This window comes from Ovis canadensis, chromosome 14 (genome assembly GCF_042477335.2).
Source record: "Ovis canadensis isolate MfBH-ARS-UI-01 breed Bighorn chromosome 14, ARS-UI_OviCan_v2, whole genome shotgun sequence".
NCBI classification, from domain to species: Eukaryota; Metazoa; Chordata; class Mammalia; order Artiodactyla; family Bovidae; genus Ovis; species Ovis canadensis.
Genome location: NC_091258.1, coordinates 74,403,111 through 74,417,733, shown reverse-complemented (window position 1 = coordinate 74,417,733; position 14,623 = coordinate 74,403,111). Strand labels below are relative to the sequence as shown.

The 14,623-nt window shown below is 43.4% G+C and overlaps 1 protein-coding gene and 1 pseudogene across 1 annotated transcript in view; one reads left to right on the top strand and one right to left on the bottom strand.

Annotated features, from left to right (window-relative positions):
• Positions 1-1,589: 1,589 nt before the first annotated feature.
• LOC138419622 (zinc finger protein 415-like) overlaps positions 1,590-14,623 on the top strand; it is a 32,726-nt gene continuing 19,692 nt past the window's right edge. The window contains exons 1-2 of the mRNA XM_069552470.1: positions 1,590-1,793; positions 2,364-2,533. Of these exons, the coding sequence (XP_069408571.1) occupies positions 1,590-1,793; positions 2,364-2,533 (374 nt within the window). The remainder of the gene's footprint in view (positions 1,794-2,363; positions 2,534-14,623) is intronic.
• LOC138419234 (glutaredoxin-1 pseudogene) lies at positions 9,172-9,492 on the bottom strand (annotated as a pseudogene).

Genomic DNA, 14,623 nt, shown 5'->3' with positions numbered 1-14,623 from the left:
CAGGCACTGCTCTGATGCAAACCCTGAGGCCTCTGAAAATAATGAGAATGGTAAACATAACCCTTATTGGACAAAGCTCCCCAGACATAAGAAAATCACAGAAGTTAGATGGTCCACTTGGAATGACCCCTTCTCAACTGACAGATGTTGCTTTAAAAGTGTTCAACAACAGGGAACAACAAAAGAAGCAAGAAGATGCAAGACTGAAAGCCACATTACCTGGTGGCAGCAGTGGATTCCCAGAGCACGAGTAACCTGAGGAGAGGTGAGCCACCGTGGGGGAGGCAACAACGCGCTTAGTGTAAGGAGGGCACTGGAAAACAGACTGTCCTTGGCTAAGGAGTAAGAAGGAAAGCAGTAACAGACAGGAGCCTGTCACTGCAGTAGAAAGAGATGAACACTCTGATGATGCCCCAGGAGCCCCAGGTACCTGTGACAGTGGGGACAAGCTGACTGACCTTCTGATAGCTACAGTGCAGCACACTCTGGTAGATAGCAAGATGGCGCAGAGAACGACTCAGTCCATCCCGGTCACAGGAGTTTCTGGAGAAGTGCAAAGCTGTTCTTTCTTACAACCTCTGCAATGCCGATTAGGGGACCTCAACCTGAAACACAGTTTCTTATATATGCCAACATGTCCAATCCCTCTTCTGTAAATTAAACGCACAAATGATTTTTTACCAGAACAGCTTGACCTCTGCATCCTGTCAGGGCACCTGGTAAGCAGGCAGATGATATTTGTGGACACTCTGGAGAAGGAGACTGATTCCCCCTCCCCAGGTATACAAAAAGGTAAGGCAGGAAGTGTGGACTGACAGCACCACAGGGAAGGCCAACAAACACATGGCCAATACAAATCCTGTTATTAGGGACACTGGAGGGATTCCCTGGTGGGTCAGTGGTTACAAGTTGGCACTTTTGCTGCAGTGGCCTGGGTTCGATTCCTGGTGAGGGAACTTAGGATCCTGCAAACTGTGCGGGACAGCCAAAAAAAAAAAAAGACACTGGTACACCTAATTTAAAACAGTACCTTCTGAGGCAAGAGACCGCAAAGATAATTCAGACAGTTCTTGAAAAGTTGGCTTAACTGGGACTAATTAAACCTTGTAGATTCCTATATAAAACTCCTATCCTCCCAAAGAGGCGAACTCAGCAGTGTACGAATCATTGTCCAAGACGTCAGGGCCATTTGTGAGACAGCCCAAGATTGGCAGCCTGTAGTAAGTAATCCATATATGTTCTGCTCACAACTGCTGTGGGACAATACTGCTGGTGCTCAGTTCTGGACTTGAAGCATACTTTTCCCTGCATTCCTACTGCAGAAGAACCACTGCAGCTGTCTGCTTTCTGGTGGCAGGACCCAGAAACACAGGGAGTCCAACAGTACTGCTGGACAGTGTTGCCTCAGGGACTGAAGATTTCCCCTACCTTGTTTGGGGAAATGTTGGCTCGGGCTCATACTCCAATGTGTGTGGATGACTTGCTCTCAACAAGCAAAGTGTCTAAAAAATACCATAAGAACCCTGAACTCGGCCAATTGTGGATGGAACGGCTCCCTGAAGAAGGCTCAAGTCTGTAAGTAACAAGTCATGCACCTGGGTTTCATTCTCTGCCTGACAGAAAATAGGCAAGTGCTGGCTTGGGAACACCCAAGACACACAGAGCTGAGGGGCTTCTGGGAAAGGCAGGATTCTGTCCAATTAGGATCTCGAATTAAGGCTTTAAAAGAACATATCTTGAGCTCTTACTTCGACAAGAGAGTACCAAACAGCCTGGGAAATGATAAAAACAAGGTTAGTCTCAGCTCCAGCTTTGGAACTAGCAGACTTAAACCTTTCACACTGTAGGTCCATGAGGGACAAGGCCTGAGTCTCACATATTAATTCAAGCTCCGGGGAACATCCCTCGGCCCACTACTTACTTCTCAACTAAAATAGAATGTTCAGGGTGGCCCCCTAGCCTTCAAGCTGTGGCAACTGCTTGTGCCAGACTTCAGGAAACCGAGCAGATCACCCTGGGGCAGCCCACCACTGTGTACTTCTCTCACCATGTCCTTTCTTCGGGCTTCCCTGGTAGCTCAGTTGGTAGAGAATTTGCCTGCAGTGCAAGAGACCCGACTTTGATTCCTGGGTCAGAAAGGTCCCCTGGAGAAGGGAAAGGCTACCCACTCCAGTATTCTGGCCTGGAGAATTCCATGGACTGTATCGTCTATGCGGTTGCAAAGAGTCGGACACGACTGAGCGACTTTCACTTCATTTCATGTCCTTTCTTCACTGGGACAAAAAGGGGGCTATTGGCTGACTTCTGGGAGAATGGGGAAGTACTAAGCCATTCTCTCAGGCAATTCCACTCTAAAACTTCAGGTCACTTTGGCCCTGAATCCAGCGTCCCTGCTCCCGACGGTTGCTGCACACCCCCCTGAGCATGACTGCCTCAAGCAGACTGGGCTCAACACACAAGCCTTGGCTGAGTTGGAGGTGGACCTGTTCATGGATGGAAGCAGCTTCGTGGACCAAGGCAGGGGACGTATTCGGTATGTAGTGAAAACCCATTGGGTTTTTTTGCCACACAGCCTACAAGATCTTAGTTTCCCAGCCAGGAATCAAATCCACACTCCCTGCAGTGGAAGTGCAGAGTCTTAACCACTGGACCGCTAGGGAAGTCCTGTGGTGCTAACCCTTGAAAAGGTGGTAGAAGCAAAAGCCCTGCCCCTAGGGAGCTCAGCTCAGGAGGCAGAAGTCACTGCTCTGACAGGAGCCCTACTGCTCCCTGAAGGCACGTGAATGATACGTACAGAGGCTCCTGCTCTGCTTTCTCTACGGTGCCTGCTCACAGGACCATCTGCAGAGAAGGGGGCTCCTCGCTTTGGACAGTAAAGACAGAAAACATGCTTTGAGATCCTGTCACGATGAGAAGCCATCCACAAGCCCTCACTGGTGGCCGGAGTGCACTGTCCAGGCCACTAGAAGGGTGAAAGTCATATAATCCAAAGCAACCAGATAGCTGACCAAGCTGCAAAGGCAGGCAGCAAAGGCAGGTGATTCTCAAGCCATGAGAGGGTCACTACAGATCAACTTGTCAAAATACCAGGTGGTGTATACAGAAAAGGAGTGGGGATTCACTCTGGACCACACCACACGCCGGGGAGATGTGTGCATGTGGAACTGTCCTGACTCCTGAGGCCCTCTTGCACATCGTGCCACACCACAGTAACAGCACCCACACCAAGAGAGATGCCACAGCAGATTCACAAGTTCCTAATGGAGCCTAACCTGTGGAAGACCATCCAGCGAGCCCCTCAAACTTGCATGATTCATGCTAAAAAATAAAGACTGCTGTCAGACCTCCCCAGATAGGGACCCAACACAGGAACCTGGGTCACCCAGACTGACTGGCAAGTAGACTAAAGTAAATCAAGTTGGTAAGGATAGAGAAAAGAGACAGAGTAGGTGATTAAATCGTTAATCCCACTAGGGGATTGTAAATAAAGAGAAAAGTATAGGAGACTTTGTAAGTTAAAGGATCAGTCAAGAAAGCAGGTTTGCTCAGCAACAAAACCATGTGGCAAAGACACAGGACCTGCCCCCAAACAATAAAACAGCAGTGGTATGAGCCCCACATCCTGCCCAGTGGTCTCAGTAAGTTAATGACCCCCTAGCACATGCTTCTTTGTGTGCACTAAAAACAAAAATATAAGGAAAAGGTGACATTATGCTGAAACCTGAGATGATTCACCAAATTTTTGTGCATTTCCATTGAGCCATGAGAGTCCAAGCTTGACCATGTAAGGACAGAAAATTCCCCAACCCGATGAGGAGGAGCTGACGATGGAAGCTGACTTCTAATCAAGAAGTTTGAACTTAACTTTCCTAGTGGGTGAGATGAGTGCAATTGTGTGGTAGTTTGAACATTCTTTGGGATTGGAGTGAAAACTCACATTTTCCAGTCTTGTGGCCACTGCTGGGTTTTCCAAATTTGCTGGCATATTGAGTGCAGCACTTTCACAGCACCATCTTTGAGGATTTGAAATAGCTCAGCTGGAATTTCATCACCTCCACTAGCTTTGTTCACAGTAATGCTTCCTAAAGCCCACTTGACTTCACATTCCAAGATGTCTGCCTCTAGGTGAGTGATCACACCATCATGGTTACCTGGCTCATTAAGATCCTTTTTGTATAGTTCTTCTGTGTATTCTTGCCACCTTTTCTTAATCTCTTCTACTTCTGTTAGGTCCATGCCATTTCTGTCCTCTGTCCCTCTAATTTTCTTGAAGAGATGTCTAGTCTTTCCCATTCTATTGCTTTCCTCTCTTTCTTTGCATTGTTCACTTAAGAAGGCTTTCTTATTTCTCCTGGCTATTCTTTGGAACATTTCATTCAAATGGCTTTATCTTTCCTTTTCTTTTTTGCCTTTCACATCTCTTCTTTTCTCAGCTATTTGTAAGGCCTCCTCAGACAACCATTTTGCCTTTTTGCATTTCTTTTTCCTTGTGATGGTCTTGATCAGTGCCTCCTGTACAATGTCATGAACCTCTGTCCATAGTCCTTCAGGCATTCTCTCTATCAGATCTAATCCTTTGAAACCATTTGTCACTTCCACTGTGTAATCATAAGAGATTTGATTTAGGTCATACCTGAATGGTGTCTAGTGGTTTTCCCTACTTTCTTCAATTTCAGTCTGAATTTGGCAGTAAGGAGTTCATGATCTAAGTCATAGTCAGCTCTTGGTCTTGTTTTTGCTAACTGTACAGAGCTTCCCCATCTTCAGCTGCAAGGAACATGATCAATCTGATTTCAGTACTGAGCATCTGGTGATGTCCTTGTGTAGAGTCGTCTCGTGTTGTCGGAAGAGGATGTATCAATTAAAAAAGATGTACAACTTGAGAGTTGCAAGTTAAGATTTATTTGGGGAAAATGAGGACTGCAGCCAGGGAGGCAGCATCTCAGATAGCTCTGACAGGTGTCCAGAGATCTTTGACTATTAAGACCTAGTCCAGTAATAGCACATTGCACGGCATATCAGTAAAAACCTTCTTCAGAACTGGGAATGAGCCTTCCCAGCAATGCGGGACCAAATGGTCATGAAATGCCCCCCAGAGTAGGGTCATATTTGCTAAATGGTCATATTGGTAGAATAGTCTGAGCACTGTGAGAGACTGCTCCAAAGCTGCAGTGGGGGAAGTTCAATATGTAAGGTTTTGGTGAAGGGGAATTTCAATACCATGAAGCACTCATTTCACAAAAGGTTTTTTGTTAGTCATGAGGATCTGATTCACCATGAAGGGATTTAGTGCGCCTCTATATAGGAGGAGATGCAAGGATTGAGACCATAAAGTCTGTTCCTAAAAACATCCAACTATCTACAGACCAGTCCTACCAGAGTCCCTGGAGCAGAGTGCCTCGCTCCACTCTGAAGTCCCTCCAGGGCTGTTGAAAGTCAACAGCTTTAGCAGAATGGGGTTCTGTCTCTGTGGAGGCAGAGGGTAAATGCCTTTGCCATTCACTCGCTGGCAATGCCCCTGGCAAGTGCCAATTTGTAGTTGACATGGCCCTCTTATGGCCATACATTTTTGGGGGCATTTCATGAACATTTTGTCTCGCGTTGCTCGGAAGGCTCGTTCCCAGTTCTGAAGAAGGCTTTGCTGACGGGTCACTCAATGTGCTATTACTGGACTAGGTCTCCATAGTCAAAGATCTCTGAAGAAGTGTCTTCTCGTTATGATCCAGGAAAGTATTCTTCTTGTTGCGTCTTCCCATATCTCAGTTCAATTCAGTCACTCAGTCGTGTTTGACTTTGCGACTCCATGGACTACAGGACACTGGGCCTCCCTGTCTATCCCCAGCTCCCAGAGCTTCCTCAAACTCATGTCTATCGTGTTGGTGATGCGATCCAACCATCTCATCCTCTGTTGTCCCCTTCTCCTCCCGCCTTCAGTCTTTCCCAGCATCAGGGCCTTTTCCAATGAGTCACTTCTTCACATCAGGTGGCCAAAGTATTGTAATTTCAGCTTCAGCATCAGTCCTTCCAATAAATATTCAGGGCTGATTTCTTTTAGTATTGACTGATTTGATCTCCTTGCAGTCCAAGGGACTCTCAAGAGTCTTCTCCAACACCACAGTTCAAAAGCATCAATTCTTCAGCGTTCAGCTTTCTTTATAGTCCAACTCTCACATCCATACATGACTACTGGAAAAACCATAGCTTTGACTACATGGACCTTTTTTAATAAAGTAACGTCTCTGCTTTCTAATATGCTGTATAGGTTGGTCACAGCTTTTCTTCCAAGGAGCAAGTGTCTTTTAATATCATGGCTGCAGTCATCATCTGCAGTGATTTTGGAGCCCTCCACCCTCAAAAAAAGTCTCTCACTGTTTCCATTGTTCCCCCAACTATTTGCCATGAAGTGATGGGCCCATATGCCATGATCTTCGTTTTCTGAATGTTGAGTTTTAAGCCAGCCTTTTCACTCTCCTCTTTCACTTTCATCAAGAGTCTCTTTAGTTCTTCACTTTCTGCCATAAGGGTGGTGTCATCTGCATATCTGAGGTTATTGATATTTCTCCCAGCAATCTTGAGTCCAGCTTGTGCTTCCTCCAGCCCTGCAGTTTGCAAGATGTACTCTGCATATAAGTTAAATAAGCAGGGTGACAATACACAGCCTTCATATACTCTTTTCCCAATCTGGAACCAGTCTGTTGTTCCATGCCCAGTTCTAACTGTTGTTTCTTGACCTGCATACAGATTTCTCAGGAGGCAGGTCAGGTGATCTGGTATTCCCATCTTTGTAAGAATTTTCCTCAGTCTGTTGTGATCCACACAATCAAAGGCTTTGGCATAGTCAATAAAGCAGAAGTAGATGTCTTTCTGGAACGCTTGCTTTTTTGATGATCTAGCAGATGTTGGCATTTTGATCTCTGGTTCCTCTGCCTTTTCTAAATCCAGCTTGAACATCTGGAAGGGGAAGTTACTCCTATATGTAGAGTAATATTATTACAATCACTGATCACATATTGAGCTATACATTTGATCAACTGCTTCCAGTCCAGTCATTATTGAGCCCATCTTTGCATGAAATGTTCCCTTGGTACCTCCAATTTTCTTGAAGAGATCTCTAGTCTTTCGCATTCTATTGTTTTCCTCTATTTCTTTGCACTGATCACTGAAGTAGGCTTTCTTATCTCTCCTTGCTATTCTTTGGAACTCTGCATTCAAATGGGTATATCTTTCCTGTATTCCTTTACTTTTCGCTTCTCTTCTTTTCACAGCTATTTCTAAGGCCTCCTCAGACAGCTGTTTTGCTTTTTTGCATTTCTTTTTCTTTGGGATGGTCTTGATTCCTGTCTCCTGTACAATGTCATGAACTCCCATCTATAGTTCACCAGGCACTCTGTCTGTCAGATCTAGTCCCTTAAATTTATTTCTCATTTCTACTGTATAGTCATAAGGGATTTGGTTTAGGTCATACCTGAATGGTCTAGTGGTTTTCCCTACTTTCTTCAATTTCAATCTGAATTTGGCAATAAGGAGTTCATGATCTGATCCATAATCCGCTCCCAGTCTTGTTTTTGCTGACTACATAGAGCTTCTCCATCACTGGCTGCAAAGGATATAATCAATCTTATTTCAGTGTTGACCATCTGGTCATGTCCAAGTGTAGAGTCTTCTCTTGTGTTGTTGGAATAGGGTGTTGCTATGACCAGTGTGTTCTCTTGGTAGAACTCTGTCAGCCTTTGCCCTGTTTCATTCTGTACTCCAAGGCCAAATTTGCCTGTTACTCCAGGTGTTTCTTGACTTCCTACTTTTGCATTCCAGAAGGGTTCAGGTAGAGAGAAAAGATAAATGTTTCAGTTTGTGTATAAAATATAATTTTTACCAAATTGCTGTCATATTAGTTTCAAGGGAGGTTTTTTTTCTCCTTACACCTGGAAAACACATATTCTAACCAGCAATTTTTCAGATACAAACCATAAAAGTTATAAGTATATTCATCAGTCCTTCTGTTAAGCTTTGTGAAGTCTTCAGGTTTTCCATTAGAATCCTTACCCAGTTCAGAAAGTGGTATTTATCCGAAAGTCCTTTCTGTACATCTTCTTGAAGAGCAAGTATCTTTGCAAAACTTGATTAGTGCTATGACAATATTTTGAGATAGTAATTAGAATTATGCCTGATAAAATTTTACCCAAGCATATCAGAATTTTAGGAGCACCGTATGGTTTCTACGATATCTATATTAGTAACATTTTCCATACAATATAACCCGAGACTTATTCCTCACTTGACAATACTTCCCATGTCATTCTGTACAGAACATGAGCTGACTGGTGTAACATCTCTCTTTGGGGTGTTTCAGGGCCCTCTGAAGCATCCCAAAGTTAGCTAGAAATCAAGTTCTTCATTACAATGACTTAGGAAGTTTTGTCAACAAATATCAAAAATGTTTAGCACAGTCAGTCAGATAGGATTATAGGTCATTGTGAAACAATAGCTTTTCATATAGCTAAAGTAACAATAAAATATTTCAGAACAGATCGTTTAAGAGAGAAAGAAATTTAGATCTGTTATCAAAGGCAGTTCACCATCTGAAGAAAAGGTGTCATCTTAACAGACAGAAAAGCTAAATTCAAGTTTTGCCACAGATGGAAAAGCAAAATTCAAAGCTAAATAAGTTTTACTTAATTTAAAAGGCAAACTTAATTAAATTTATTTTACACTTATTTTAAACCATGTACAAAACTCACTTCTTATGTTTCACTTTTCACAAACCTTATCACTTTTTGTACCCATTACTGTGTTCTTCCATCCTAAAAAGCCACCTGTAAGTCAGGCTTACTTCCTTTTCCCTTCACAAAATGCAATTCCATTTCTCCTACCTTCTTTACTGAAAACACACTTTGTACTTTCCTTAAGTAACTAAGAATTGACTCTTTTTGTTTTGTTTTGGGTTTTTTTTTTGGCAAGTTGGTCCATTTTTAATAGTGAGTCAAAAGAAGTTGTTTTTGGCCTCCCAAAGTGCCTGTCCCTTTTTATTGAGGTGAACATATTTCTGAATTTTAAGTAAACAGTTGCTGTGACTGGGTAAAGTTGCCCCAGGTCCATCCTCCAGGAACTGCTGTCATTATTGGAACGCCATCCAGTCTTCAAGGGGAATATCAGCCTGGATCTGCTCTGTAATTATTGCAGAGCTCTGATTTGCTTTATCAGTGTCAACAATTCCCCTCTCTCATGAATATTTACTAGATCAGTGCGTCCACCTATTCACTCTTTACCGATGAATACGCGAGGTAACGTTCTGGCTCCTGTGAGCTGTTGCAAATAACCTTGTATCTCAGTGGTGTCGCCATTGGCTGTGATATTGACAAATTCCAGAAGCCCTTCTTTGAAGGGCAGTTGACTGAGGAGCTCCTGAGTCCTTCTGCAGTAGGGGCAGGTTGGGTTGATGAACACGACCACCTTCCCAGACTGGATCTTACTGTTCACAAATGCTTGAGCCATGCTGCCTCTCCTGGGAGGACACCTTAACTGCAAAGAACTGACTTTTATATTAGCATTTTATAGATTGGGGGGCATAAATACCAGTGATAATTTCTAAAACCTTTGCTTCCTTAGAGAGAACATTTTAGGATGGCACCAAACAAAATGAGGGCAAAATGAGGACTGTACCCGGGGGCAGCATCTCAGACAGCTCTGAGAGACTGCTTCAAACGGCAGTGGGGAAGGGCAATATACAAGGTTTTGGTGAATGGGAAGTTCAATACCATGAAGCACTTATTTTACAAAAGATTTTTTGTTAGGCATGAGGATATGATGTCACCATAAAGGGATTTAGTGCTTCTCTAGATAGGAGGAGATGCAATGATAGAGACCATAAAATCTGTTCCTAAAAACATTAAAAAAAAAATCCAATTGTCTAAAGACCCGTCTCACCGGATTCCCTGCATCATGGAGTGCCTCACTCCACAGCTGTTGAAGGACAACAGCTATAGGAGCATGGGGTTCACTCTCCATAGAGGCAGACAGTAAACGCCTTTGTTGTTCAATCACTGGCACTGCTCTTGGTCAATGCCACTTTGTAGTTGACAGGCGTTTGCTATGACCAGTGTGTTCTCTTAATAAAATCGTTAGCTTTGCCCTGCTTCATTCTGTACTCCAAGGCCAAACTTGCCTGTTAGTCCAGGTATCTCTTGACTTCCTACTTTTGCATTCCAATCCCCGATGATGTAAAGGACATCTCTTTTTTGGTTTAGTTCTGTGAAATCTGTAAGTCTTCACAGAACTGTTCAACTTCAGTTTCTTTGGCATTAGTGGCTGAGGCATAGACTTGGATTACTGTGATATTGAATGGTTTGCCTTGGAAATGAACAGAGATCATTCTGTAGATTTTGAGATTGCATCCGAGTACTGCATTTTGGACTCTTTTGTTGACTATGATAGCTACTCCATTTCTTCTAAGGGATTCTTGCCCACAGTAGTAAATATAATGGTCATCTGAATTAAATTCACCCATTCTGGTCCATCTTAGGTCACTGATTCCTAGAAAGTTGATGTTCATCCTTGCCATCTCCTGTTTGACCACTTCCAATTTACCTTGATTCATGGACGTAACATTCCAGGTTCCCACACAATCCTGTTCTTTACAGCTTCAGACTTCACTTTCACCTCCAGAGACATCCCTAACTGGGCGTTGTTTCTGCTTTGGCTCAGCCTCTTCACACATTGTGGAGCTATTTCTCTGCTTTCCTCCAGCAGCACACTGGGCAGCTACCATCCTGGGGAGTTCATCTTTCGGTGTCGTTATCTTTTTGCCTTTTCATAGTGTTGATGCTAGCAGAGTAATGCTCAAAATTCTCCAGGCTAGGCTTCAACAGTACATGAACCAAGAACTTCCAGACATTCAAGCTGGAATTAGAAAAGGCAGAGGAACTAGAGATCACATTTCTAACATCCATAAAGCAAGAGAATGTCAGAAAAACATCTACTTCTGTGTCACTGACTATGCTACAGCCTTTGACTATGTGGATCACAACAAATTTTGGAAAATTCTTAAGGAGATGGGAATACCAGATCACATTACCTGCTTGCTGAGAAACCTGTATGCAGGTCAAGAAGCAACAGTTAGAACCAAACATGGAACAATGGTCTGGTTCCAAATTGGGAATGGAGTACAAAGAAGTACATCAAGGCTGTATATTGTCACTCTGCTTATTTAACTTAGCTTCAGAGCACATCATGCAAAATGCCAGGCTGGACGAAGCACCAGCTGGAATCAAGATTGCTGGGGAAAATATCAATAACTTCAGATGTGCAGATGACAGCACCCTTATGGCAGAAAGTGAAGAGGAACTGAAGTGAAAGAGGAGAGTGAAAAAGCTGGCTTAAAATTCAACATTCAGAAAACTAAGATCATGGCATGAAGTCCCATCACTGTATGGCAAATAGATGTGGAAACACTGAGAGACTTCATTTTCTTAGGCTCCAAAATCACTGCAGAAGGTGACTGCAGCCATGAAATTAAAAGACACTTGCTGCTTGGAAGAAAAAGTATGACCAACCTAGACAGCATATTAAAAAGCAGAGACATTACTTTGCCCACAAAGGTCTGTCTAGTCAAAGCTATGGTTTTTCCAGTAGTCATGTATAGATGTGAGAGTTGGGCCATGAAGAAGGCTGCGTGTTGAAGAATTGATGCTTTTGAGTGATGGTGTTGGAGAAGACTCTTGAGAGTCCCTAGGACAGCAAGGAGATCAAACCAGTCAACCCTAAAGCAGATCAACCTGGAATATTCATTGGAAGGACTGAAGCTTCAGCTTCAATATTTTGGCCACCTGATGCAAAGAAGTGACTCATTAGAAAAGACCCTGATGCTGGGAAAGATTGAAGGCAGGAGGAGAAGGGGGCAGAGGATGAGATGGTTGAATGGCGTCACTGACTCAATGGACATGAGTTTGAGCAAGCTCTGGGAGATGGTGAAGGACAGGGGAGCCTCGTGTGCTGCAGTCCATGGGGTCACAAAGAGCTGGACACAACTTGAGCAACTGAACAACAACTCAAAAACAACACATTACTATTCAGCACAATGTTTTTATGGTACCCAGGTTTACTCAAAGTCAGTAAGTATATTTGTTGTAAAGTTTGTCAGCAAGAAAATTAACTCATGGGCTTTCCTGGAGGCTCAGCAGTAAAGAATCCCCTTACCAATGCAGGAGACGTAGGTTCGATCCCTGATCTGGGAAGATCCCACATGCTGTGGAGCAACTAAGCCCATGTAACCCAACTACCGAGCCTGTGCTCTAAAGCCTGGAAGCCACAACTACTGAAGCCCACACCCCCTAGAGTCCATGCTCTGCAAGAGAAGACGCCGCAGTGAGAAGCCAGTGCACCTCAGCAAACAATAGCCCCTGCTTGCTGCAAATAGAGAGTCCGAGCAGCAGTGCAGACCCAGCACAGCCAAAATGAAATAAATAAATATTTTTGAAATGTGTTTTTCACTTGCGGTGTACTTTGTACAGTTTTTAGTGATCAAGACACTCACTTTCCTGGACAAATTTTACAAGCCTATGTTATCAATCAACGAGACTCTCCTTGCCACTGCAAGGAGAAGCCCAGGCACTGCAGCTGCAACTAGAGAAAGCCCACTCACAGCAAAGACCCAACATAAGCAAAATAAATGAGCTTGAAAAAGAAATAGAATGTTGACAAAGTTACTGAATGAAGAAGTAAAATAAAGAAGAGAATGGGAACCCACTCAGTATTCTTGCCTGGAGAATTCCATGGATAGAGGAGCTGGCAGACTGCCCTCAGGGGGTTGCAAAGAGTCTGGCATGAGTAAGCAGGTAAACAACAACTTCCACACACAGCAGATTGAGCTCTGAAAAACAAATCTAAGTGTCTAACTTTCCTCTTGCAGATTCTTCAGTGACTTCCAGTAGCTTTTGGAATAAAGTCCTAAATCCATAGGTCTTGCATAAATTAGCCTCTGCCTGGCATCACCCCATGTACATTCCCTGTGTCCCAGTCACACTGGCTGACTTTCTGTTCAGTAAATATCTTCCTGCCTCAGAGCTGGCACTCAGGCTGTTCTCTCTGCTTGCAAGACTCTTCTGTTTCCCACCTTGCCAGTCCTAAGTTTCTTCCTCACAGAGACCTTGTCTAATTTCTCAATGTAGTTTAAGACTTTCTGTTTAATCTTGTCCTAGCACCGGGCCTGTGTCAGAGCACTTATTTCAGTAGTTACATTAAAATTGTGGATGAAATTGGCTGGCTGGCTGCTAGATTGTAAGCTCCATCATGTTCACTGCTGTATTTCAAGTTTGAGGCACAAAGCTGATGCTGAATGAAATTTGATAGAATGAAAGAAAAAATACAACTCTTGTTTCAATCAATTGTGTGTTTACACATGCATGCATGAATGCATGGATATGTAAGTCCACACTTTTATTACAAAAACATCATCTCATAAATAATGGTGTATGCTTTGTAGCAGTTGCAGTTGTATCTTAAGTGCATGATGTTGTTTTTTCTGCATCATCACATGAATGATGTAAACTGTAGTCAGAGTATTGACATTGTGTGGGTTGCGATGGGAGAGGGTGTGACCCTGTATCATGACCATTTATGCTGTTCTATTGTATTTCAGCTGCCTTGAACGTGTTTCAGGTATTCTCAGGGAACTGTCTGTGGATGCACTTTCCTTCTCAGGTAGTTAACTGGTTGATTCTTTAGGTTCAGTTGTCTCTCCCAACCACCTGAGCTCAGGTACTGTTGCCTCATTTCTTAACTGTTTGATCTGAGCGATTTCTTAGAGTGAAAGATTTTTCTCCCCAGTAAGGTGGACGAGATCTTTCTCTAACGTGCTGTTTTGTTGATGACAAGTTCATCCGTGTGAAGTCTTTAGAGTAATGCTTAGTGTGTAGGACGTGCTGAAACACCTGTCGTCAGTGTGATGGTGTCATCATCATCACAGTGTGTGTTCTTTTAACGTCACTGTGGACTTTGTCGTCTCTGAAGACCCCAGTCTTGCTGTAACTCATCTAGATAGTGACACTACGTCAGTCAGTGTGTTGAATGGAACTCTTCTGCATAGACAACCCAGTGCTGGTTTTAATTTGTGTATTTTATGTATTTTCCACATACATGACAAACATATGTTGATTGCAGGATGTCATAATCTTAGGGAAAAAGAGGAAATTTTAAATTAGATTAGAGACCAACAGTTTGCTTCAAGCAGCTTTTAATGGGTTTATCAGAATATTACTCCAACTGAACTGAGCTTTACCCCTCTCACCTCTTCTCAATTTGTGTGAAACTAAGAATCCTCCTCAGGGCCCATTGGTGGAATGTGTTTTCATTTCAGGCACAGTTGAGCTTCAAGGATGTGTTCCTAGATTTCACTCCTGAGGAGTGGGAATGCCTGGACCCTGCCCAGAGGACCTTGTACAAGGATGTGATGGTGGAGACCCTCAGGAACCTGCTGTCTGTGGGTGAGGATCACTTCCCTCTGAAGTAGGGATCTGCCCTGGGGTACCTCTGCACGTTCCCTCTGTACCTTTTGAGATCGCCTGTTTTTCTTGACTAAGCTCAAAATCTTGTTGACTCATACATGTAAAGCTTCATGATTGATATCAGG